At 38.5% G+C, this 25961-nt stretch overlaps 5 protein-coding genes across 7 annotated transcripts; 2 read left to right on the forward strand and 3 right to left on the reverse strand.

Moving 5' to 3' along the window:
• Nucleotide 1: 1 nt before the first annotated feature.
• LOC137580897 (vacuolar ATPase assembly integral membrane protein VMA21 homolog) lies at nt 2-796 on the reverse strand. 2 transcript variants are annotated; one of them, XM_068295053.1, is made up of 3 exons: nt 766-785; nt 602-701; nt 2-539 (listed from the first exon to the last, which is right to left on the reverse strand). In XM_068295053.1, exons 2-3 carry the CDS (start codon nt 695-697, stop codon nt 294-296), a joined length of 342 nt encoding a protein of 113 aa, XP_068151154.1. In that variant the 5' UTR covers nt 698-701; nt 766-785; the 3' UTR covers nt 2-293. The 2 variants fall into 2 exon arrangements, with proteins under 2 accessions (XP_068151154.1, XP_068151146.1); XM_068295045.1 differs by having other exon boundaries at nt 602-796.
• A 576-nt stretch (nt 797-1372) lies between these two features.
• LOC137580883 (uncharacterized protein DDB_G0289917) lies at nt 1373-5447 on the forward strand. Of its 2 annotated transcripts, none has more exons than XM_068295024.1 (3): nt 1373-2242; nt 3656-3799; nt 5260-5447. In XM_068295024.1, exons 1-3 carry the CDS (start codon nt 1843-1845, stop codon nt 5424-5426), a joined length of 711 nt encoding a protein of 236 aa, XP_068151125.1. In that variant the 5' UTR covers nt 1373-1842; the 3' UTR covers nt 5427-5447. The 2 variants fall into 2 exon arrangements, with proteins under 2 accessions (XP_068151125.1, XP_068151136.1); XM_068295035.1 differs by having other exon boundaries at nt 1374-2242; nt 3656-3825.
• Nucleotides 5448-6871: 1424 nt separating this feature from the next.
• Tdh (L-threonine dehydrogenase) lies at nt 6872-8804 on the reverse strand. The gene is made up of 6 exons (XM_068293381.1): nt 8609-8804; nt 8282-8531; nt 8095-8221; nt 7878-8025; nt 7417-7522; nt 6872-7353 (listed from the first exon to the last, which is right to left on the reverse strand). Exons 1-6 carry the CDS (start codon nt 8772-8774, stop codon nt 7032-7034), a joined length of 1119 nt encoding a protein of 372 aa, XP_068149482.1. The 5' UTR covers nt 8775-8804; the 3' UTR covers nt 6872-7031.
• An 8971-nt stretch (nt 8805-17775) lies between these two features.
• mag (magro) lies at nt 17776-19140 on the reverse strand. Its single transcript, XM_068292494.1, has 2 exons — nt 18265-19140; nt 17776-18197 (listed from the first exon to the last, which is right to left on the reverse strand). Exons 1-2 carry the CDS (start codon nt 19102-19104, stop codon nt 17817-17819), a joined length of 1221 nt encoding a protein of 406 aa, XP_068148595.1. The 5' UTR covers nt 19105-19140; the 3' UTR covers nt 17776-17816.
• A 1903-nt stretch (nt 19141-21043) lies between these two features.
• On the forward strand, nt 21044-25939 carry atk (artichoke). The gene is made up of 4 exons (XM_068292853.1): nt 21044-21174; nt 21242-23744; nt 23809-23932; nt 23994-25939. The coding sequence occupies exons 1-4, from the start codon at nt 21044-21046 to the stop codon at nt 25937-25939; spliced, it is 4704 nt and encodes a 1567-aa protein (XP_068148954.1).
• Nucleotides 25940-25961: the final 22 nt, after the last annotated feature.

A 25961-nucleotide genomic window follows, 5' to 3' on the forward strand; every position in this document is an offset into this window, starting at 1 on the left:
CTATTTTACGTTTTTTTTGTCTATTTAATACAAATTATACATACAACAATATTATGAAAAGAGGAAAGTGTGAATTTTCCTTTGACTTGTCTGTTATCGAGAATTATGTAATGGGGGAAAACGATTACATTTACAGTTAGTGGGAGCTACACGGTCCCCTCGCACAACAAATCTTTCTCTCTCTTTCCATCTGGCACTATGTCTCCCCGTCTCACATGCTCAGTCCAGTTCTATGTACAGCAGTAATTATTTAAATGGAAATGGTTAACAGTACTTTTAGCTAAATTAGAAAGCTAGTCCAACTTCTTCGATCCTGAGCCAGGTGCTCCAAAATAGGCCCGATATATGTAAAGCCCCAGGGCCAAATGGAGAGAAACCACAGCACCTACTGCAGATGCAATATTTACTTTGATTTCCGACATGCTAAAGAAACGATCCAAAACGAAACCTTTCATTAGAAAGAAGGTTATCACGGGGAGGAATACAATTAGTAGACAATAAAATAAAACAGTTTTAAAAGAACTGTAGTCCTGGGAGTCCTGTAAATGTGAAAATTAATAAATAGCCGGCTGTGCAGTGAGACCTCGATTTACTAGCTTACCTGAGAACGCTGTTTGGCCAACTTTGAGCTGCTGCCATTGCCATTGACTCCACTGCCTACGTTGCCTCCATTGCCTTTTTTGTTTTTATTCGTCATTTTGCTATAGTTAATTCAATATTTTTATTAAACTTATTTATTTTCTTTCCTATTTTGCTTTGACATGCCTTTTCGTCAGTATCGAATACGTTTCCCATTGCCAATCACATGATGACTTTGCGTACTCGATTACTCGAAGCGATAGGACTGAACTAGTTCTTTTTATAGCCCTTTGAACCATCACTATACTACTATCCAAATAAGTCTAGTTCATTTGCAATTAAAAGCATAACAGTATTATTTTTGAATGTTTTTTTTTTTATTTTAATGTGGTTTTCAATGGAAACCTAGAAACGGAGACAGAACGTGCGATTGAGAGAGCAAGCGAGTGGGAGAGTCAAAGTGCAAGCGAGAGAACAAGTGTGTGGCTGAGAGAGAAAGAGACAACAGGGTATAAGTCCAGTGTAAGAGCGAAAGAGCAGTATAATCAGTATATAATCAATTGCAGTGTAGTGAATATTGCATTTGGTGCATTTGCGTGAGCCTAACAAGAACAGGTGAGGTAAATTTGTTAAATTATAAAATTACTCTTAATTATACTAACTTTCATTCATTGTTTTTTTAATTTGTTTTATAAAATTATTACATAAACGAAGATTGGAACTGGTGCTGCAAAGTGAACCAGTTCGAAGGTGCTAAGCCGCATTTAAGCAACACTGGGTTTTATTATCGATATATGAAATACAAAAGAGAATGCAAAGTAAACGTGACGAAGACGCGTATCAAAGCGGATGCCGCGAAATGTTAAAGACAAAAACTTGCTTATTGGTTTATTTTTAACATCAGCCGTCATCGTCGTCGCTGCGCTTGGCTCCATTTGCGTTTGCTGCTGTGCCGTGTGTGTTGTTAATTAAATTTATTTCAACATTTTATTGCGTATTTTACTTCGATTTAGCTTTCATTACATTTCCCCCCTTTTTTTTTGTTTGGTTCGCTGTTCGTTCTTGTTTTGCTGCAGTGCAGTAATTTTTTGAAAAAAGTATATACTATATCTACATAAAATACGAGCGAACGAACGCGTACAGTCAGAGTCGTCAGGTTGATTGGTCGGTCAGTCAAACATCTATTATTTGTTTTACTTTTTTTTTTTTTTGGTAAATTTCCACTACCTCCAAAAGTTCAAACCGCAATATCAAAACATCAGGATGGTCTTGACCAATTTCGAGTGCTGGGCACATGGCGATTCGGGCGCCAATTTCGAAATGGTGCCAACCACCAGAATGACGGATCCGTTCAACCCACGTGCTGTGCCGTCTGCCTCCAATGGCTACTATGGCTATGCATTTGTCAATGATGCCAATAATAATAACAACAACAATAACAACAATGATAACATTACCAGCAACAACAATGCAATGGAGCAATGTATGGCAGAAGTTGTAACTCCGCCAGTTACAACAGTTAATCGATGTAAGAAACGTTGCGGCGGCAGCGATGCCGACGCCGATGCCACCGCCGCCTCAATGGACATGGACAACTATATCTCTGCCATCAAGCGTTGCCGCTATGACACTGATGCCGATCTGGCAGCACAATATTGCAACGGTAAATATGCCTAGTAAAAGAAAAAAAAAACCAAAAAAAAACGAAATTAAAATTGAAAAACAAAGTTGAAACGAAAAGGAAAACTTAAAGAAAAACAATTAAATGTGTAATTTTAGTTTTTAGGTCTCTCTGCGCGGCCTTGACTTTAATTGAGCGAACGCGCCGCGTATGTTGCGTGGAAAATTTCGTAAATTTTTCATTACAAAATTCGTTTGTGGGGCGATTTATTTCTCTTTACTTTTTCTGTACTCCACAAAGAGTGCAAAGTCAGCGAGTATATTAGGTTGATGCTAATTGGCGAGATTTAGATGTCAAAGAGTAGTAAGAGAGGGGTTTATAGTTTATAATATTAGCTCTACATTTCTGTTATACCCCATCATGACCACATCACATTTGTCCGAGTATGTAATAGGTATATTTAAGTCGTTGCATTTTATTTTCACATTTTAGTTGACCTGTAGCATAAGCGGCTTATCAGTGCCGAGACACGCGATAAGCAACAGGGATACTGTCTCTCTATCTTCCTTGCTGTGTTGCGCCATAAGCCATTTCCATTCACTCATTTCTCCCCAAAACAAACAAAACGATTGTAGTGACTACAAACACATGTAAAGTTTTCGTTGCAATATATTTATTTAAAATCAAACAATCTTTTAGAAGTTGTGAAAGATTTAAAAATTTTATCAATTGTTATCAGATCGTTTCTGACAGTTCGTTTGTATATTTCGCATATTCTCGCAACGCTCTCAAGTTCCCGGTAAACTTCCTATTTGCACTAATTGTAAGTGTTATTTCTTATCGCTTTTAGTAGTAGGGGTCCCCCTGACAGCATTTCTAATCAAATGTAAGGTACAAGGTATTAAAATTGTACAACAAAATTCACCGAAATTTGTATACCCTTATAGATATTTAATCTTAATATGGGATCAATTCTTTAAATCGACCTGTGGGAAAGTTCAATTAAAGTTAGTAGGATTTTGCTTTGGTGTGGGGAGGGGAGAATTACCCCATTTTCACCCCCTGTAGATCCGCCACTGGAAACCTACATATGTAGATCGCTTCTAGACAGCCAAACTAGCCATTTATATTTATTGACTAAATGAATAAGCTTTTTGATAGAAATTCAACTTATCATTTAGAAACATTTTGTTCGTGATAATACAAGACAAATTGCAACAACATTTCCCTGGTTGTCAATGCTTTTGATTGCCTGCATTTGTTTTTGGTGTCTATTAATACACAAACGGCAATTGGGTCATCAGTGTCCGGACGGTTAGAAGGAGGTGGTCGAGGGGCAAAACGACGTGTTCTCATCGATTAATGATTCCGATGATTACAAATCGAGCTTTCATGCTCTCCTTTCTATTTGTTTGCTTCTCTTCTCATTTTTCTTTTTCTATTGTTTTTGTACAGATTTCTTTTCACTACCTGCCACACAAATAATTGGAACGCAGGCTTGTCTAATGGACTATGATATGGATCAACAGCAGCAGCAGCATCAGCAGCTTCAGCAGCAACAGCTCCAGGCACCACGGAGTATACATCAGCATTATCAAGGTCATTTGCATCGCGCTAACCGTGATGTGAGTCGTTGCATGATGTCGCACATGATTTAGAGTTCATTTATACAAAAAACAACAAATATACATATAAATTTATATGTATATATATTAAAAATGTATATAACAAATGCACTCAAAAACATCCATAAACACACACAGACACATACGCACATTCAGCAACAATTCACCAAACGATGCGTCTCTCTGTCCCTTTCTTTATTATACATTCAAATTGTTAAAATAGCTGAAACAGAAACACAATCATTAAAACAAAGAAAGTAAACAGAATAACACATTCAATATACAAAACAAAAAAGCCGCCTCATTGTACAAAAACAAAAACGATAAATAAGAAACAAAAACAAGAACGATAAATGTTTAATCAAATGAAATTCTCTACCTTATATACCATTGTACTTAACAAAAGAAACTACTTAAAAACAAAAAACAAAATATATTCAGTATAAGTTACCAAATCGATTGCAATCAAAAAAACTAAACTAACTAACTAAAAGAATGGCAATATTTCAATATAAACTTAAGTTTCAAAATGGCTTCGAAAATCCTTCACAAAGTGTGGGACAAAAACTCTTACAAAATGATGTATGTAACTATATAACAAAAAAAAAAAAAATGGATTTATAAATTTAGCCTAAGATTCTTCATAAGTGCTAGATATTTCTTTCGTTTCACTATATCAAACCACCCTCCATATTCTAAGATCTTCGTTTTCTCCTACCTATTCACATATATAGAATTCCCGTGAATCTTACGTGAATATAGACCATATACAGTTTCACTCGAGTAGGGAAAACTTTTCATGCCCTTTTAAGGGTTAAATATTTCTTTTTGCGCCACATTTTTTTTTTCGGATTATAGAAAGTCTGTTTATTGCAACGTAAGCTATAATCCCACGTCAGCAAGATGTGCCAATTGAAAATATTGTTTAGGTTGCAATTGCAACCAATTGCCTTTATAAAGAAATATAGTTGAAAGCTTTTTCGGGATCAAGAATGAATAATTTGTCTAGAAAAATAAAAAAATTAACCTCATTCGTTCAGTTTCATGCATTTTAATAGAATTTCGAAACTGGAGCAAAATGAAAAGTAATTCAGAAATTGCATTTTATTCAAATTCGCCTGTATAGCTCGAGATTTTAAAAATATTTCATTTTAAATCCTTGGGCCTATATATGTAAATGGAATGCATTTGATTTAGAATGGTTTTTTTTTTTTTATATTTTTTTAAATTAAGCCAATGTAAAATATATGGGGATAGAGTGAAAACGTAAATATACATGTTCTAGCAGTTTCAAACACTTTGTGAAAGATCTCGAAAAAAAAATGAATTGAATTGAAATACGAAATCAAAAAAAAATGAAAGAACTAAAATAAAGAAATCAATAAACTAAAAACTGATAGACAAACTCTCTCTACTCTATCTGCTCGTTTACAGACTCAGACCCCACAGACGAACAATCAACCGATCCAACTGCCTTAAAGCCCCTAAAGAATAGCCAAATTATTGATTCTGATGAGGCGGATTTATATATAGCCACGCATGGCGGTTGTTTGCATCACTTCGATATGCTAAGCGGGGAGCATGAAGAGTTTGATATCTAGATTACTAACTACAAACCAAAACTAACTGGGGTTGTCTATATAGTATATAGTAAGCACCTATATACATATACGTATATATTGTTTTTGTAACAAACGTAATCCTTGCATTGTAACTAAATCCTAACCTAAGTATTAACGTGTAAGCAATCATATCAATTAAAAGAGAAAACAAATTTAAAAAACCGGTGCTTAGTTTTAGTTTAATGAAATGTAATAAATAGCTTTGAAAAATAAACTTTTTTTTTTGTAGAATCGTTAAGAGAAACGTTCGTAGAATATTAACCGTCTATTGTATTGGACACATTTCTCTTCCTAGTAAGTTGTATAGCTAACAAATTGTTCTAGTTCTAGTCGATTTAGATACTTTTAGGAAGTCTTATGCTGTCGCCTAACATGTATTTTCGACTTGGAATCGTTTAAATCAAATGGATTAAGTTTCTTACAATATGTTTGTAAATACCATTGAGCTTCAGTTTATTAGTTATTTGGTAAATATTTCAACTATAGTTTTGTACTTAACCACTTTAAGATATCTTGATGACTAGTTGAGAATTTTAAAATTTTTTGAGTAAAAAAAATTTAAATTCATATATTTGGATTGAGACAAGTTATAGTTAGAAATAGCCCTAAAAAAACTGTAAACAAGAAATCATTCTATTCCAGAATGCATTGCAAAGTTTTCCTAATTAAAAACATAAACCGAAATCATCAGGTTTTATTTAGAAAGTATTGAGATCAGAACTAATTTAGTCAAAATACTTATGCCGACTAGTGTATATAATAGTATCTATTCTAGTGTCCTTTTGATTTGATGGAGTGAATGAGTTTAATGTAGTCAATTATACCAAAGATTTATTGGAAGATTCGTGAATTGTTTTCATGTTTTTTTAATACTTTCTACTTTGTTTTAAATTAAAGCAAGCAGAAATCTGTTTCTGATTAAAGGATTTCTTATAGAAATTATATTGCTAATATGGGTCATTGTGGATGCAAGCCAATCCTCTGTCTTTGGTAGGACATGTTTCAATTGTTGCAAACTTTTGATTGCTACTAATACATCCTTTAATAATAAAAAATAAAATGAGTACATACTGAACAAAAGTGTTAATGAGCAAACTGAACAAGTGAGTCAAAATGATTCGATTAATACCAAATATCAAAGAAGAATGAGACTTGGAAATTATCTGGATATGCCTTTATACTTAACGGATCTTGGTATGAAATCTGGTGGCTGTAGTTCTTGTAGTCTCCGAGGTTTAGGTGTTCATACAGACGGACTGATGGCTAACATCCATTAAGGGGAAAGAAACCTGGGTTGTTGGTCCCTTGACTAACTTTTAAGTAAGTATACCAATGTCTCCGCCCAAGGAAAATGTAATCCTTTCTAACGAAATGTAAGTGCAAAAAACACGGAAAAATTTAGAAAAATAAATAAAACTACTTGATTTTCTTTGTGGTATATGCATGCATATATTTTCAAAAATAAAACATAAATTGTACATTACTTGAGAAAGGGGTAAATGCAATTTAAATGCAACGTTTTCTAATTCGATTTTGAGTTAAGAATACTATGTGCAGCTTGGATTCGGTCTGCTCGCAAAGGGCTTATATCTTCAGGGTCTGTTGCTCCTCATTCTCGACATTGATGTAATTGTCACGCACATCCTTGACCATGAAATCAACTAGATTTCCCAAATCATATTTATGCTGCCAATTCCAATCCCGTCGTGCATCCGAATCATCAAATACTTGTGGCCAATCATCGGCAATTAGTTGCCTACTATCAGGCTTATAGGTCACATGAAGATTGGGTACATGTTTGCTAAGCTTATCAAACAGCTCCTCGGGGGTGAAGGACATGGCGGTAACATTATAGACGCGACGCTTCAACTGCTCATTGGGGGCACGCATAAATTCCAATAGAGCTCTGCAAATGGGTCGAACAAATCAGAAAGGGATAAGCCCTATATCCAGGTATGTATCTACTCACCTCAGACAATCCTCAATGTACATCATGGGTAAACGTGTATCGGGACGCAGATAGCAGGTGTATTTACCATGACGCAGAGCCTCATGAAAAACAGCCACAGCATAATCTAAAGAAATTGCCAATTGGACAAATGGTAAGTAAATTTCTCGATCAATTGTTTGGGGGGCCTGTCTCTCAGTCTGTTCGTTCCTTCGTCCATTAACAAGTTAAAGAGTTTCATTTAGTTAGTGGGGGGAAATTTCCTTTCTATTTTGTTTTATGGGGTAAATTGCCTTGTGCCACATTCTTCATACGTAGTATGTATGCTAAACTTAAACTAAGTCATCCACTTGAGTCACTTCAGTTGAGTTGTCATTGTCATGCCCATTGGTTTAGGTTAAAGTGGCAAACAATTGAGCGGAAATTGGATTAAATAAAGCTTGAAAGGTAGCTTGGGGAAAGTTCTACATGTATGTATTTACCTGTGGTGCCACCACCTGGTGGATCACTGGATATAACACCAGGAAAACGCAAACATCGAAAGTCTAGACCAAATTTATGATAATAATATTCACCAATTAGTTCAGCGTGTACCTTGGAAACGCCATAAATAGTTCGAGGACGTTGAATCTAAGAGAATGGGAGATACATGATGAACTCCAACAACCATTTATTGAACAAACATGTTGTGTGGATTACCGTTATATTTGGTGTAGGATTACGTGGACTATCCGGACCAAAGGCACCAATAGTACTGGGTACAAAAATGCGTAGTTTATATTGTTTGGCCAGCTCAATCACATTATGAACGCCCTCAATGTTGACTCTGCGATGGGGGGAAAATGGTCAAAAAAGTTCTCTCTCTCTCTCCTAAGTGAAGACTCACCTGACAGCAAGTGGAACATTTTGTTCACCCACCGCACTGAGTAGAGCTGAGAAATGTATTAACCAATCAATGCGATGATCCACAACAATTTTCTGCAGACCCTTAAAATCCAAAATATCAGCAAATATATATGGCCCATTCTCGAGAACCGCTTGACTTGGCTTAATGATGTCCGACAGAATGACATTCGAGTTGCCATACTGAGAGCGTAACAATTTGGCACACTCGATGCCCAATTGTCCCAGGCCACCTACAAAAAACCAAAAAGAGAAAAGAATCTATGCTAGAAATGACAACACGTGGCTGGCCATCCACCAGTTCACCGACCTGTGATGAGAATCTTTGGTGGCCTATTTGCTACAGGAAACTGATGGACTTTTCGCTGCAACAACAATTGATTGAACACAGAAGGTACAGCAGCGGCAGCGGCAGCATATGGTTGAGTTTGTGATGGCTTCACTAGAGCCAAACTGGTCAAACATTTTCGAAACATTTTCCTAGGAATATCTATGAGCTAAAGCGTCGCGAGCGAGTGACAATTTTCAACTGATTTCGAAATTTGCAAATTCCAACGCACTAACTAAATTTCCGCTATATGTTTTATTTTCCTTCATCGTCATCATCATCATCATCATCATCGTCATCATCATCACCATCACCCATCATAATCATCATCGTAGTCGTAGTCGTCGTCATCTAAATAAGTACGTATCGCGTGAGGCATTCGTTGCTTTTTGACTTGGCAGCAAGTCAATTTTTATTATAAAGCAAAATCAGACAGAGGTGAAGGAGCCAGAGAGGTGGGTCGAGGGAGGAGGAGGGCCCAGGGATCGGGAATAGTAGGGGTCTGTCGCCATGGCAAAACACTAGTTAGTTGGTCGTGGAGGAGGCCTGGCAATTGACAATACCAACAACAAAACACACACATTCAGTCACACAAATGGGTTTCCTTTTCGGTGTTTGTCTATGAATGGAATTGTGTGGCGAGGCAAAAGGGAGGGAAGAAAGGGGAATGGGTTCGCATCAATTCAACATTTGCTTTATTTTTGGCATTACAGGGTCTTCTTTGCAACAGGTAAAGTCAGGACAAGCCCCTTTTTTTGCTGAATGCTTTTTATACGTACATACATATATATATATATATATATACGTATATGGTAAATCTGGGGCACCAACTAGGCAAATCAATTTCTTTTAATTACTCTCAAAATACATACATTTTCTTTAGATGTTGATCCTAACTAAACAGTGCCGGATTAATCTTAGGCGGGGCCTATAACAATCCAAACCATAAAAATATAAGTGTTCGGGGTCATAATGCAAATTCAAAGATCATCTTTCAATGTAAAAGTTAGAAAACGACTCGGAAAAGTAATGTTTTTTCTGAAAATTTTAAACAAAAACTTATGATTTTTAAAAAAGGGACCAAAATTTACCGATTCACAAAGTTTTGGGTTATTTGATTACCGTGATTAACGTTTCAATTTTAAATTGAATTGAAAACCATTAACAAAAGTATTAAAAAATCGGTTAAAATTTGGTAAATTTATAGATTTAAAATATAAGTTAATCGTTTTAATCTATTTTACTAACAATAAGAACTATATTTTGGTAACTGAATCAACATTGAATGAAGCACAAGCATAGGCAAAAATGGAAGGAACTTTGTGTCTTAAAGTATGCAATAAGCAGTCGATAAATTCGTTCTTTAAAAACATGTAAAGAAATTTTTCACACTTCTGTGGATAAATTCTCAAAGCAAACGTTGTCTGCGGACAATTTTTTAGTACAAGGCATAAAAAAAGGTCTTAAATTTGTTGAAAACAATGCCTATTGCATACTTTAAGGGGCTAAGTTTCCACCTTTTACAGCTCTAGACGCGCCTGTCGTTGTAAAAGTTGTAAAGATACAAATAAGATATTATAATTTACATAGTCGAAAATTTGGATTCAAAGTCCCTTTCAAATAGATAGATTTTGTATCCAAAATGAGCACCCTGTATTGTCTAGTTAAATCTGCACGCTTTGATCATCATATCTGTTTAAATTCCCATTCAAATGACAATACTCTAATGCATGTGTGTCCAAATGTGTGTAGGTCTTTTCACCCAACATCAGATTAACCTTGCCAAACGAAATGAAATTGAATTTCATGGTCAAAGTTTGGAGGGATTATTAACTTTAGGCGAACAGATTTAATTAAGAACGAGTCGAGCCCAATAATTAATGCGAATCAGACTTCATTAAACGCACGTGTAACTTGATCTGATAATGAACAAATTACATAAATACACATGTATATGTATGTATGTATGTATGTAAATGCAATCGGTATGCATCTTGTTATCAGTGGAATGGGAATACAGGGTGCTACATTAAGCAGTCCACTCGACCACCAGCATTGCGGCCAAAATGGCCTTGAAAATGGATTATAATAAATATTTTTTTTTTATTTCATTTTCGCACTTGAAGTAAATATTATTTATAGAATTTTCAAATAATATTTGTGCTTATTTCTGTTTGTGTCTCTTTTCGCTAAGAAGAATTTTCACTCGCTCGTATACAAGTGCGTTCATATGTATATAAGTATATGGATTTTTTAGGTATCTATATACATAGTTTAGGGAAACTAATGTGTCTGGCTGCAGTTGGCACCAAACAAACCAGACCAGATCAGCCAAGCGTCTCCGTTGGCGACGTTTTACTTATGTAATGCCAAAGAAATTATGGTTACGATTTGAGCGCTTTATGAGGCCTTTAATTTGATTTAGAAAAAACACACAGACAAAAGCCAAACTCACATAAGTAGGAAACGACAGACATTTTTCAAATGAAAGCGAAAAGAAAGACTTTTCGTTTGTAATTGATTTTCTTTTTGGTTTGTTAAGTTAAATTAAAGCTAAGTGAGATCACTTTGAGCATGGATCATGTGGTTAAAGGAAGCTGCTGTTCCGTCTCCTAGCACCAAGAACCCAAGTTTAACTTGGCCATGTTTGTTTGTTCTTGTTATTACCTACCTAGATAAGGATATTATATTAGCTTCAGACTCAAAATTTGGTATGTAGTCGCGTTTAGAGAAAGCGGCTTACTTTGGCTGCACCGAAATTCGAATACCCTTTCTTTACATGCCTCCTCTATCTCTTTCTTTGCATGCATGGATGGCGAATTTTGTTTACCCAGTTTTTTAGTAATGGGAAACGTTGAAAGCTATCTCATTTTTTCCGGATTTTTAAAAAACCTGGATCATTCGACGGGAAATTCAGTTTACTTTCATACGTAGATCGAGAAAAAAGTATTTCACTATAAATTGCTGTCGTAAAACGGCCAATACCTCAAGAATTACATACAAAACAAATTCTGGGGGTAAATTCAACATTTTTGGTATGCAGTTTATCTTAGATTACATGGATCTATAACTTCATGTCTAACTGTAATATTAAAGACTGCGGTAAACTATTGTCCAGCTTAAAAGGGGGCCTTTTGGTCAAAAGAAACGTCGAAAGCTGGCAGGACGACATTTACTGGTCATTCATTTTCTAAACACAATTATCAACAAATCAAATTCAAGTGCTCTATCGATGGATTTTTTGACATATAAACATCTGCTATAGTGTTTTGATCCGAGGAATTGTCAAACTTGTTCTTAATTAGGCAATAAAAAGCTTAAATAACAAGTTTCATTCGAGTTGCTTTTTAATTGAAGTCATGAAGGACAGATGAGCATGGGTATATACATATGTAATGATTTTGTAATGTCCTCCACAGGGAACATCCAAAATATAGAGACTTTCTCGCGCAATATATTATCTATCGTTATTAAATTTGATATTTTAATTATAATTAGCAATGTCTATTTCCATATCAAATTTCAAAAAAATTGTCTTAAAAATAGCTAAGTTTTAGGTAAAAATGTGTTTCACAAAGAGTGAAAGTGCTCGAAAGAGTGAATGAAATGAAATGTGCCTAAAGAATTAAATACTTAAAGTAATTGTAAATCTTGTAAATTCAATGATTATTCTTTAAATGAAATAGTTTTAATAATACCACAAATATTTCGCCCTCGGGGAATCCCATTTTTCTGGCTTCCAATGGCGTAACTGACACGTTTTCTATAGAGATTCCATGGACACTTTGAAGATCATTTTGGCTTTGGCCTTAACTTGCCACAAGCAATTTCCTCATATAATTCTTCTAGTAATTTCACTTGCAATTTCATTATAAGGCTAACCTCGTCGCAGACAATAACCTGACCAGACCCAATCCAATTGTCTCCGGTGGTGCTGCTTCTGCCGCTGCTGCCGCTGGTGGCTTCTGCGGTCACAGTTCGGATCACTTGCTTACATTCCACTCACACACAACATGGCATCCACACCCCCATCCCACACACAGGCAAAACGAAACAGTTTTTGGAGTGGAATTCAGCCAAGTGTGGCGATTCCGACTCCAACTTCCAAGCTCCAATATTGCACAGGGCAGGAAGCTTATAGTTATGGTAGAAATCTTGAGTAATATCAGTTTTCGCCTGCATACCAAACGAGACGGTTCGAAAGCACATCAAAGGAAAATTCCGAAAATTGTGTAAAAATATAAACAAATTTGTTTTTTTTTCCCCATTATGTTTGTGTTGAAGAATTTGCAAACCAAAATTAAATGAAATTTCTTCAATTAAACTAAACTCAAGTTAAAGTGAAGTGTGTGTGTGTTTTTTTTTTGGGATAATACAAAATATATTAAATATTATTGTGTAAAAATAAAAATAAATCGTAAAATATATAAATTTGGATTACCCAATTATTCAGTTAGTGGATACTTTATTTATTACTGGATACTACACTGTTTGAGATTGAGTAAGAAACGAATGGATTGAATACTTCTTTTCAATTTTAATATGAATAAGTTGTGAAATTTACACAGCCTTGAAGCCCGCTATTCCTTAGAGACCCTTAGAGTTTCTCCACTCCTTTCCCCATTTCCCCTCCAACTTTATTGACAATATGTAAAGTAATCAAAACATCGAAGACCCTAGTAGCTATTAGTTTAATCAGAAGGTTTTGTAATTGTGATTAGATCTAATATTGTTCTTTAAAGAGAAAACTCCCGTTTTAATCTATTTTACTAACTTTTAATGTTAGAACTAAACAGTTATTTAATTAAACTGAATAGAAAACAGAGCTTAGTGTCTCATGGGTGAAACTGTCGCACACACACACACACACACACATGTATAGAGATCTCTCCCAGATCTTTGTACATAGATGGAGGAAAAGCAGATGGGTGGGTGGGCGAGTGGGTGATGGGAAGGCACACTTAGTTGCGCCTGCTACTAAAAAAGAAGAGCTCAGCTCTCCTCTCCCAAAAACGACTTGCAAACAATTTACATCGAGATCCAACGATCACACAAAGAAGAAGAAGCATGATGATGATGATGAAAACGACAATAATTTCAAGGTTCGTTTGATGTAAACTCCAACTTAAAACACTCCCGCCTCAGCTCTTAGCTGCCAGCTCCCATCTCCCAGTTGGCAGTGCTCCAGCATTTGCTTTGGCTGGCTCCGGTGTGCGCATGCGTAGAGAGCTCTCCGTGTAGGAGGAGAAGACAAAACAAAGTAACCAAACACTCAACGTTTCACTCTATGGCATAGCATAGATTTTGCAGCTGTCTGTTATTTCTATTTTTTTCGTTGTTAAATGATTACAAAATTTTTCGTCGTTGAAAAGGCCCATGTTACGCTTCTTGGCGCAAAAAAACGAAACAAAAAAACAGAAGAGTTTCTTTTTTTTTTCTGTTTGAGTTGCGCAGCTTATGCAGTGGCACTGAAACTCAGACTCTGTCTTTGGATATATCTCTTCTTCTCTTTTTGTTCAGTTATTGCACAAGCCAAATAACAACAACAACATACACTTCCTGTGCCACACACAAAACACACACCTGACCATAATGAAATTTATGAGCCATTTAAAATGTGCGTAAGAAATTGATAACACTTGCAACTTGGCTAAGATGCAACAGTTAAAATGAAAACTTTCTCACAATCACTAGGCCTTTCTAGTTCTAGAGGCCATCACAGTTAACTGATTTCGATTTCGTTTTGAATAAATTACTCACTCATGTAGAAGTATCTCAGAACCTGTGATACATTGATTTCATTGGAATTCAAATTTAGTTTGGAATATTATAAAGTAGTCATTAAAGAAGTCTAATTTTCAGCTCATCTCGAATAGATCAAGTTGTAGTTCATTTGTATTTTCTCCTCATCAATAGACTTCAATAAGAAGCCTTGAATCAGCACTTCAGCGCTTCAACTAGTTGAGAATAACAATTAGCTGAAGCTAAAGAGGAAATAACACAGCTTTTTTTATACCCTTGCAAAAAGGGTATATTAATTGAGGTCAGAAGAGTGCAACGCAACAGTTGTATAACTGGGATTCAGCCGGATCGGACCGCTATATCATATAGCTCCCATAGGAACAATCGGTTGGAAACACTGACTTTTGTCCATAGCTTCGTTACTTTTGACGCGATTGCTTTCAAATTACACATTTGTTAGTTTAATATATCTGTGAGTGACTGTTCCAAATTTGACAAAGATCGGGTGACTATATCATATAGCTCCTATAGGAACAATCGGTGGAAAACAGTGACTTTGATCAATATCTTCGTTATTTCCTGTGCTAAGATTGTAGGCACTTCTTTCGCAAACATTAGCCTTTTTAGATAAAGCGTTTATCCACATTGATGCAAGGGTATACAAACTTTGACACGGTCGAAGTTAGCCCCGGCCCTCTGGTTTTTATACCATGCACCCATAAGGAGAAATTGTATATTAAAGTCGCCAAAATGTATGTAACATGCAGAAGGAAGTTTCTCTGACCCCATAAGGTATATATATTCTAGATCAGGATCAACAGCCGAGTCGATCTAGCTTTGTCCGTATGTCCGTCCGTCTGTCCGTATGAACACCTAGATCTCGGAAACTGTAAAAGCTAGAGCCACCAAATTTGGTATGCAGACTCGTGTAGTATGTAAAGTGATCAAGTTTATTTCAAATGTCTGCCACGCCCTTTTCCGCCTCCGCAATTAAAACCAGAGGGCGAGGGCTAACTTCGACCGCGTCAACGTTTGTATATCCTTGCATATCCTTACCAATGGGCTTCAAAGTGGAAAAACGCTTTAAAGGGTTTGTTTGCCAAAACGGTTTAACGGTTTCAAACTCCTTACGATCGTAGACACACTCCATCTCTCTCCTTCCGACCCAAATCTGAAGTTAGTCAAGTTAGTTTCAGTTCAACTTTTTTTTTACGATTTTTTTACATTGCTCAAGTGTGATTAATAATTTTGAATGGATTCCAAATGTGTGGGGTAGTAAAATGAAAATTACACAATTACATACATCATTTACATTACATAATTTCAAAAGAAAAGAAAAATAATAATGATGATGGCTTCCGGTAAATTCTTAATAGAAACGTTTGATCTTCTTCGTCAATTTTATTTTCGGGGTACGTAGCCTCACGAACCATGACTGGAATACGCGAGTTCTGATCGTCTTGGCCTTCGCATCAAAGAAATCAAAATCAGTCTTCATTTTAGTATAGGTCGGCTTGATTATGGGATCCGACAAAGTCTCCGATTCGGTGTCGTCCAGCTGCTCCTCCGACTGTGGAGCATCGTTGTGGACGCACAATGAAAAGTTCTTCTCCTTCAATGAGACTGAAGTCTGGGCCGAAATCGTGCGTTGATTTCCGGAGGATACGGCATCATGGTTCTGGTCAAGTTCCACTACGGACATACGGTTCATCTGGAACCAGAAGCTCCTCCTTATGTTGATTTGTTTCCCTGTCTGTAACAAATAACAAATTTGTGTCATCCCTCTCTGTCTCTCTCGCTCGCTCTCTCTCTCTCTCTCTTTGCACTTACCCACTGCTTATACATATATCTCAAAGACGATCCAGGCAAATACGAATCCAAGTACGAATATGTATCCGAATATGCACCGAGTCGTCTCGCCATCACAGTGTGCTAGTCCGAACCACCATTTCTCCAGGATATTCTCAGCTTCTTCAACAAAGGACTCCCACCGCAGTTTTGGTTCCGGCTCTACAGCGCTTTGAAAAACTAAGAAAAGGTTAAACATTTTAGAAAATATATATTTTAGTTTGTGTTTTTCAGATTTTTCTCTGCTGGTTCCTTGACTATGAATGAATATTTTTTTTCTGGCATGCCTTTTTCTGGCACTTTTTGGTCATAAACCAGCCTACTTGGATGATGTTTGGTTTTTTTTTCGGTTTTAAAATTGTTTTTCCCTCTAGTCATCCGCCTACTTGAAATCCGACGGAACAAAATTATACAGAGTTGGTCCCATGATCCATGAGGTGTATGGGCGGAAATGCTTCCTTCTAGGCGTAGCACACTTCTGTCCAAAATTAATATACCCTTTTTGCAAGGGTATAAAAAAGGGTTGTTCTCAAAGACTATTCTAGCTAGAGATACCATATTTGGTATATATACTCGGCATCAAAATCAAATTTGGCACACTTGAATTTGATTCTAATATCCAGCAAAATACCAAATAATAATAATAATAAATATCATAATAATTTCAACGAAATGGGATTAAAAATAGCAAAGTTATGCATATAAACATTTTTCCATAAGGGTCGGAGTTGGCCGCTGGCTGGTGGGGGCGCTAGGGTGCTCGTATGCTTGAGTGAGCGAGATACAACTGGCAACTAAGGCCTTCGGCTTATTGTTAGACGAAAACTACATCCATAGTATAGATTCCATATAGTAGCCTGGGATTCGAACCCGGATCCTCGTTGTTCAGTTGCCTAAATGACTGGGCCCTTTAGACAACTCATCTACCGAGGACTGCTTTCAGTAAATCTTTATTATAAGAGTTATTCAAAACCACTTTCATCATGATCCCTCAAAGAACTTGCGGGATACCGTTGCTTGATTGATGTTTCATTTAAGCAAAGAGGCTCTTTTATCTCAGCTTTCTGTAGGACTTTCCAGGATCTCGTGAATGCGTTTTTTTAAGTGATGAATTGGCGTATTAATTGGAAGTAAAGGGAATCATCTTTGACTATACAAATTGAAATACTTATTTCTGTATATACATACATATATTTATATATATTTGACGTATTCATTGTGAGTCTCTAAATATGTATATTTTGCTGGCAGTGCAGTTTAAAGTAATTTGTTTTTAAAATCTGAATACCCATATTTCAGTTTCATTTGATTTTGCATGGGGATTTCTAATTGGAAAATGTGTTTTAGTAATTTATGGTGCAATTTTCGAAGAGTCAATTGTAATCTAATTTGAAAAATGTCTACGGAACGAGTGACTGCCTTTAGGCCCCATATAGACTACTTGTCTATCTAATCACAGACAAATCTGTGCCATAAATTTAAATGCAGACTAAAGCACTTGAGGGTGCATGTCATGGAAATCTTGTGTCTGAGGAATTCTTGGAGATAAGGTTAAACAGTTTTTTTATGCAGTTCTCCGTTTATTTCGTTATCAGTGTATTTAGTCATAGGACTGCACTCTGTCGATAATCAGATCATTGACCAGCTCCTTCATGTTCCTGGCAATGATGAAGTCCAAATGGTTGAAACTCTGCAGGGGCACACGATGATCTTCTACCAAATGGGTGAATTTAGAGACCAAAGTATCGACATCCTTGGGTCCGCAAAGGGCGTCATTGTTGCTGGAATAGGAATGCGTGGGGGCTGTGATTTTGCTAAGATCGTAGTCTGGTGGCAAGTCCTGGCCATAAAGTTCATTGTTCTTCTTGGTGCCCCAATCGTATTGACGGAATTCATGCGATGCCCATAGCTGAAGGAAATGTATACCCTGATTGCTGGACGAGCCGGCCGGATGTGTTTCGATCAACACTTGCATGGATGACTGAAAGTATATCGATTTGTATGTAGCCAGGCTTTTCTGACTTGTTCCAATCTGCGGGATAACTTACCACATTTGCATTCTCATAGCCGCCATTGGCAAAGAGCATGAAACCATTTTTACATATGGCTGAGGCAGCATTACAGGAATTATCCACAACACGATTAATTAGATCGTTGTGAGGTATCAATTCCGAGTCGACAAGCAATTGATTCCAAATACCACCGGGTGTACCTACTAGAGGACCCAACAGATTGAAGATGAACGATTTGCCATGCTCGAAAAAGGCGCAGGGAGCCAACAAGTGACCCGATTTGATCTTGGCATTATATTCAGGTCTCTCCGTCAGCATAACCAAATAGACAGTGGTACCCTGCGAGTGTCCAGCATAGTGCAATTGCTTGTAGCCAGTCAAATCGAGGATATAATCAATCATGGCGGGCAAATCAATAGTGCCAATCTCATGCCAATCAAAGTGCCAGAACTTGTAGCTATTCAACGAAATCAGGGTATTGGCTCTCGAGTAGATATTGCCACGGGCATTGCCTAGCCAGACATCGTAGCCGGCATCGGCAAGCAGATATGCCAAAGAGTTATCCGGACCCGAGCAGAGGAAGCAGTCGGAATTACTGAATAGACCGTGTTGCAAGAACACAGGCTGACGTTGTGCATTCTGGTTCTTCAGCTTGGGGGAATAGGGGATACGGAAAAGGGTCAACACATAGCCATCTTCGGTTGTCACTTCGTGCGTCTCAGCCGGATAGCCATGGGAGCGTATACGTTCGTCGGATTTTCTTATCTCCTTCAGGCAATACCTAGGACTCACAAGGAGATCCTCCTCCGCCGTCTCAGCATGACTTAGCCCCACACAGAGGACTACGAAAAGCACACCAATCACCAATGAACGCATTCTAAACTGAACTAAAGCACTGACAATGCTCTTCGGTTACCTGCTGCGGCCCTCTTATATATGTAGTTAACTGGAAAGTTATCACCTTTGGTCGCGCTGCTGATACCATTGACCAATGTCTCCCATGATTTACCACTGTTTATGTTTATGGCAAACACCCAAAGCCTTTCCGTTTAGACCCCACACACATTGCCGTCTTTCTTTGATTCTCGCTTATATCAGAATTCAATTTTGGCCCTATTTTTAGCTAATTGTATTTCATATAATTTATGTGGATGAGATGGTCAAACTAAACAATTTTCGTTCAATGTACGTAAGAAAAAGCGTCAATTCTACTAGCCAAACGACCAGGTGTTCCCAAATCCCTGAGGCTTGTATAAATTCTATATATTCTATATATAATAAAATATCTAACAAACACAAAATCTAATCACTTCAAGTGACTAATAAATAATTCAAAAGAATTAAATGTCTCGCTGTGATCTGATTTTAATTTCGAACAACAGATAAACCAAGTCTTCAACACCAAGTACTATGTCGTTGAACTAACTAAGTATTTAACTAACTATCAACAAGATTAAGATTGCCAAAAAAAAAACCCCCTCTCTGTCAATTGTTTTTCGTAATCGTGTTAACTTGATTTCAAGTTAGTTCTTACTTGGGTAACTATTTACTTAGGGCCTATTTGTTAGGGCCAAAAAGATTTCCATTTCTCCAAAAGATTTCCATTCTTTCTAATCAATCATCAATATATTCTTATGACGTAATACCAAAATCTTCTTCATCTTCTTATTTCTTAACTGCTTAGAAAAGATTTATAAAGTCACAGATTGAGTTGCTGTGTCTCGTGACACCTTCACCTTCAGCTATGTTCCTACCAATTTTGGTGCTGGCCACGAAGGGATACCAAGTCGATAGAGTCAAGGGAATCCTTATATGAAGTCTAACAAATTGTTAAGTGCCAGATGCAATGATTTCTATATCACCAAGTATATTAATTGAATATTTGATGGATACCAATGAATTCAGACTTTGAACAAATCAAACTAGTTCTGAAATCTTAAAGAAAAATTGTGTTTTTATTTTTGTTTTAAATGACCGAAGTTTGTATACCCTTACAATCTTAGCATAGCAAATAACAAAGTTATTGATGAATGTCACTGTTTCCAACCGATTGTTCCTATAGGAGCTATATGATATAGTTACCCGATCTTTAAAGGTGTAATAAACTCACCAACAACAAGTTTTACGACAATAGCTCAGGAAATAACGAACTTACCTGTTCGTGACTTTGCTGTTTGTATGGGAGCTATGTGATATAGTGGTTCGATCGACGGCGTTCCGTCGTGCTGATCAAGAATATATATACTTTATATGGTCGGAGATGCTTTCTTCCTGTCCGCTGCACACTTCTGTACGGGTACAAAAAAAACTTCCTGCTGCTAAACCCGGCGTTAGATTTAGTTTCGACCTAATGGCGTCCGGTTCAGTATTACGGTTCAGAATTTAAGTATTTTGAAAAACTCTTTTAGGACGATATTCTTAAAACTTAAACAAATATTTCAAGTTAAAATTTGTTAATGTCGGGAGAAGAAATTGTGATGAGATTTTACATGAAGAAATGTAGAAAATATTTTCGGAGGGTGTCCAATCAGAAAATTAAGATTTTTGGCTTAGAAAATTCAATGACTTTGGAAGCGGTTATTTTGGCAGGATTTTTCAAGCTTAACTATTCTTGACGTAAAGATATGAAAATGTACATATGTATGTGGATATTTTGGGAGGTGTTCAGACCCCCCAGACTTTGCCTGGGTTTCACTTCAAACCTCTTCCAATGCCATTGTTAAGCTTTAGAGTGTTAATTTTTTATTTTGGTTATTAAAGATTAATGTTTGGAATTGAAATTTTTTACAGTTATGCATCGAATTTGTTTAGCAAAATGTTATTGCTAACCATATTAGTTCTGTTGCTGTTCACCTGGACGAGTTTGGGCCAAGCTGACAGTTGTCCTCCCTCTGAGGCTATACTACCTTGTCGCTGTACCCTGCGTGGCAAGGAGATACAAATATGGTAAAAATACAATCAAAGGGGGGTTTGCCTTGCTGGATGTATCTACTATTTAACCATTTGATTGCAGGTGCTCGCATAGCAATTTGCCACAGATAATGGATGGCCTGAAGGCTGTGGAGAGGAACATTAAAAGTCAAATCGATGAATTGGTCCTGGAAAATAATCAATTGCCAGCCTTGCCTGGTCGATTTTTTGGCAATCTTCAGATAGTGAGACTAATGCTACGCTACAACAGCATTGAACGGGTCTCCAATGGTTGGCTGAATGAGCTAGAGAATTCGCTGGTGGAGATATTCATAGTGGAGCCACAACTGCGTAGTATACCCACAGAGAGTTTGAATGGCATGATCAATATGCTGGCCATAACGATACAAAGTGAGGAATTGAAGCATCTACCCGACTTCTCTGGCCTCCTGAGCCTCACTTATTTGAGTGTACAGACATTGTCGTTAGTTGAATTGCCACCGCAGATTTTCAGGCATTTGCCCAAATTGCAGCATATCCATATAACAGGGGGATCGGGTCTGACACGCCTGGAATCGGGTCTATTCGATAACTTGATTTCCTTAAAGAATTTGGATCTCTCGTATAATGCACTGAATTGGTTGCATTTGCGTTCTCTGAGCAGATTACCGAATTTGGTTAGTTTGAAATTGTCGCACAATCAGATCAGCGATGTGGGCATGATAGGACGGATTGTCAAGGACTTGGAGCATTTGAAGAAGTTGCGTTTGGACCACAATATCATAAATGTCATTGATGAGGGATCGTTTGTCGATTTGCCCAATTTGTCGGAGTTGCATTTGAACGATAATCGCATTACGGAACTGCAATATGGAGCATTTTTGGGTTTGCCCCAGCTGAAGACAATTTATTTGCACAATAATCTAATAAGGCGCATTCATCCGGAATCGTTGCTCCAAACATCGGGCAATTCGGGTGTGGAGTCGATGCATATCTATAACAATGAAATCTCCCATGTGGAGGGACTGCGAGCTCTCTTGGATTCACTGCCAACGCTGCGTTTTCTGGACATGAGTGGCAATCTGCTAAGTGAGCTGCCATTCGGTTCGTTGAGGGGTCACGGGACACTGGAGCAATTGCATTTGAACAACAATCAACTGAGATTGATTGAACGTGATGCTCTAATGGCCATGCCAGCCTTAAGAGAGCTACGGATGCGGAATAACAGCTTGTCATCGGAGTTGGGTAAGCCCTTTTGGAATTTGCCGGGGCTGAAGGGTTTGGATTTGGCTCAGAATCAGTTCACCCAAGTGGATTCACAACTCTTGGCTGGGTTGCCATCCCTGAGGCGCTTGGATCTGAGCGAGAATGGTCTGAGAGAGTTGGCTGCCATTAGTTTTCGGCATAATCCACTGTTGGAAACTTTGAATATATCTTCCAATGAGTTGACCAACATACATCCCGGGACATTTTCACATTTGGAGCGACTCTTCGAGGTGGATGCCAGCTATAATCAATTGCCAACGGTGATACCAGGTCTACCCAAGATTGTGGAACGTATCTCTCTGAAGGGTAATCAAATTGGCTCTTTGCCAGCTGCAGCCACAAAAACTTTGCAGCTGCCCAATTTAAGGATGCTCGATCTTAGCCAGAATCGCATTGAGCAATTGCCACGTCACGGCTTCCATGGTGCCCCACAATTGAGGGTACTGAGTTTGGCCCAGAATCAATTAACCCAATTGGAGGATACGTCCTTTATGGGCATTCAACGCCTGGAATTGCTTCATTTGCAGGACAACCATTTAAATCTGGCCGATGAGCGCTCCCTGTTGCCTCTGGCCGAACTAAGGAATCTGAATATGCAGTCCAATAAGCTGGAATCCATCACAGATAATTTCTTCTCCAACAACAGTCGTCTGGAGCAATTGGATCTTTCCAGGAATCTTATACGTAGCATATCACCCACTGCCTTTGATACGCAAAGATCTCTGGAATATTTGGATTTGTCGGGTAATGCCCTACTGGACATATCGGTGGGCCTGGGTCATCTACATAGCCTGAGAGACATTGATTTGAGTTACAATCAAATATCCCGCATACAATCGGACGTTGTCGCCGGTTGGCGGAATGTTGTCGAGATTCGTCTCTCCAATAATCTAATCGTCGAGCTTCAACAGGGCACATTTAAGAATTTACCTAAGCTACAGTACTTGGACTTAAGCAGCAATGAGATCAGGAATGTGGAACCCGGTGCTCTGAAATCTCTCAATGATCTGCAGGAATTCGTCTTGGCCGATAATAAATTGGTTGAGCTCAAGGATCATGTGTTTGAGGAGTTACCCAATCTATTGGCCTCACATTTTCAATACAACAAACTACGTTATATCTCTCCCGAGAGTTTTCACAATGCCAATTCTTTGGTATTTCTCAATCTGTCGAACAATCACTTTAGGAATATGGAAAACATCGGTTTGAGAAGTATGCGCAATTTGGAGGTCCTGGATTTATCCACAAATGGTGTTAAGTTGGTCTCGACCATGCCATTGAAGGCACTCAGTTGGCTGGTGGAACTGAAAATGGATGACAATCAGATTTGTCGTATACAGGTAAGTCTGATGCCAGTTCGATCCTGGAATGAATCAGTCTTATGCCACCCAACCTATCAATTAGGGATCACCATTTGAGACCATGCCGAGGCTACGTGTTCTATCGATGCGTAATAATCAATTGAGAACGATTAAGGAGCGAACTTTCCGCAATTTGAGAGGCAACATTGCGATCCTTGATGTTGATGGTACGATTATTTGTTTCTCCAGGACTTATCTGTATCACTCATATTCATTTTGTTTTTGCAGGCAATCCCATTGAATGCAACTGTCAGATGCAGTGGCTTTCAGTGTGGCTACAGGAGACGAATTTCCCATATCCCGGACCCAAATGTCAGGATGGTCGTCTGTTGAGAGCTGCTCGCATGGAACGCAGTCTCTGCCTTGGCTTTGATCAGAATGAAGAGCGCACCGAGGGGGAGGCAAACAACAATAATAATAACCATTTGCCACTTCTTAATGAGCATGGCGATGTCTTTCAGCGCGATTTACCCGAGGATTTTAACGATGAATGTGAGATCCCATATGAGGCGGCAACTCGGCCAACGGGCGAAAGGCCTTTGGTGGGTGAGAGTGAATACTTTTACGATCAATATGTTGATTCAACTGATGCCCCACTGGATGGCAGTAGCACCACCTCCACCAATAGACTGAAACCTAGTTCCAGTCAGAGTATTAATCTCAATAAAACGCTGCTCCATACCAAATACTTTAATAGACGGCCTCAGCAGGGCGGTGCAGGTGGAGCTGCTGATGGATCACCATTCACATTCTTCGGATATCCCATACCAAGTTTAAGTTTGGGTCGTTTCTTTGGATTTGGCCAACGTGGACGCAAGCAGCGTACAGATGGGACTGCTCTCGATGATGACCAAATGCCTGCCACACATCGCATGGCTCAAATAAGTTTACCTAGTGGTCGGGCCAAGACTCGAATGTATCAGCCCAACAGTGCGGAGTTCGAGAAATATTTAAAGGAACAGCAACAGCATAAACAGGATCAACAGCAGCAGCAGCAGAATTTAGCCAGAAATCGGTATATTGCAAACTCTGGCGAGGAGTCGTTGAGTAATGAAAGCAGTGGCGGAGCAGCTGCCACCACTATGGGTATCTTTCGTACCACAACTACACACTTTCGAGAGCCATCTAGTATTGAACGCGGTGGCTTTCGACCCATTGTTCCGGCTCAAGTGGGTGGATTTATGCCTGTCCATGATCCACAACAGCGACGCGGTGTAATAGAAGCTGTGAATATAACCGCACGGCCAACCATCTCAAGGCCAACGACAAGTGATCGGCTTTTCATACCCCTAGCCGGTCCACCACCCAAACCAACTAGCAGTGATGAGAGCACAGATTCAGCCACCTATGAAGTAACCGAAATGACTACAGATGTAACCACCACCCAGTTGCCTCTTATTAGAAGTTCGACGACCACTAGAACCTCAGCCACGACTAGTTCCACAACGACGACGACAACGACCATGACTTCGACGTCAACAACATCCACCACCACAGAGATGCCAGCAAGAGATTCGTCATCAAGTGGCTCACAAGAGCACAGTGGCTATAGATCCCAATATGATGATGATGATGAAGACTTGGAGGCCCAATCGGTAACATTGTTGCGTCCGCCGCCTCTGATAGTGCAGACGACCACAGCGGAGACAATACTTTTGATACCACCTGCCGAAGAGCATGTGGCTCAGATACAGAAAAGCCAATCGTGGGTAACCACAACAACAAGTACCACAGCTGCGCCGTTAGCGCGACCCCCTCCCCCACCATTACGGATCGGCAGTGGGGCAGGCGGTGGTGGTGGTCGTTCCACCATAACGAAAGTGTACACTCCTTACCAGCAACAACAACAATTAACTCAACCGACAGCTGAGGAATACCAACGGACTACGCCGAGTGCACAGGCAGCTGCTGCTGCTGGGAATGACAATTTGTTGGCTCAAAAGAGAAGCGAATTGGATTTACTTCAAGTGGATCGCTTGGATCGCAAAGATGGCATGGATTGGTACTATGAGAGTTTTAAAAAGAAACGAGATTTCCAAGGTGGCACAGGTGTGAGAAAGGCCTCCGGAACCAAAGACCCCTTAGAGCCAAGTGGTGGGTCCACATGTTGGCATCGATGGAGCCAAATGAAATTCTTGTCCCTTAGCTTATTGTGGCTTTGGAGAAGATTTTGAGTGCAAGTCTTAAAGAATTGCA

This window comes from Drosophila tropicalis, unplaced genomic scaffold (assembly GCF_018151085.1).
Source record: "Drosophila tropicalis isolate 14030-0801.00 unplaced genomic scaffold, ASM1815108v1 contig_1190, whole genome shotgun sequence".
NCBI classification, from domain to species: domain Eukaryota; kingdom Metazoa; phylum Arthropoda; class Insecta; order Diptera; family Drosophilidae; genus Drosophila; species Drosophila tropicalis.

Bases quoted from the DNA above. Each gene is read 5' to 3' on its own strand.
- LOC137580897 (XM_068295045.1), bottom strand. From the start codon at position 697: ATGACGAATAAAAACAAAAAAGGCAATGGAGGCAACGTAGGCAGTGGA. The intron at 540-601 runs GTAAGCTAGTAA...TCACATTTACAG, and splicing joins TGGCCAAACAGCGTTCTCAG to GACTCCCAGGACTACAGTTC.
- atk (XM_068292853.1), top strand. From the start codon at position 21,044: ATGTTATTGCTAACCATATTAGTTCTGTTGCTGTTCACCTGGACGAGT. The intron at 21,175-21,241 runs GTAAAAATACAA...ATTTGATTGCAG, and splicing joins GGCAAGGAGATACAAATATG to GTGCTCGCATAGCAATTTGC. The intron at 23,933-23,993 runs GTACGATTATTT...TTGTTTTTGCAG, and splicing joins TGCGATCCTTGATGTTGATG to GCAATCCCATTGAATGCAAC.
- LOC137580883 (XM_068295024.1), top strand. From the start codon at position 1,843: ATGGTCTTGACCAATTTCGAGTGCTGGGCACATGGCGATTCGGGCGCC. The intron at 2,243-3,655 runs GTAAATATGCCT...GTTTTTGTACAG, and splicing joins GGCAGCACAATATTGCAACG to ATTTCTTTTCACTACCTGCC. The intron at 3,800-5,259 runs GTCATTTGCATC...GCTCGTTTACAG, and splicing joins TATACATCAGCATTATCAAG to ACTCAGACCCCACAGACGAA.
- Tdh (XM_068293381.1), bottom strand. From the start codon at position 8,774: ATGTTTCGAAAATGTTTGACCAGTTTGGCTCTAGTGAAGCCATCACAA. The intron at 8,532-8,608 runs GTCGGTGAACTG...GGTTTTTTGTAG, and splicing joins ACCAAAGATTCTCATCACAG to GTGGCCTGGGACAATTGGGC. The intron at 8,026-8,094 runs GTAATCCACACA...CCATTCTCTTAG, and splicing joins ATCCTACACCAAATATAACG to ATTCAACGTCCTCGAACTAT.
- mag (XM_068292494.1), bottom strand. From the start codon at position 19,104: ATGCGTTCATTGGTGATTGGTGTGCTTTTCGTAGTCCTCTGTGTGGGG. The intron at 18,198-18,264 runs GTAAGTTATCCC...ATATACTTTCAG, and splicing joins GCTATGAGAATGCAAATGTG to TCATCCATGCAAGTGTTGAT.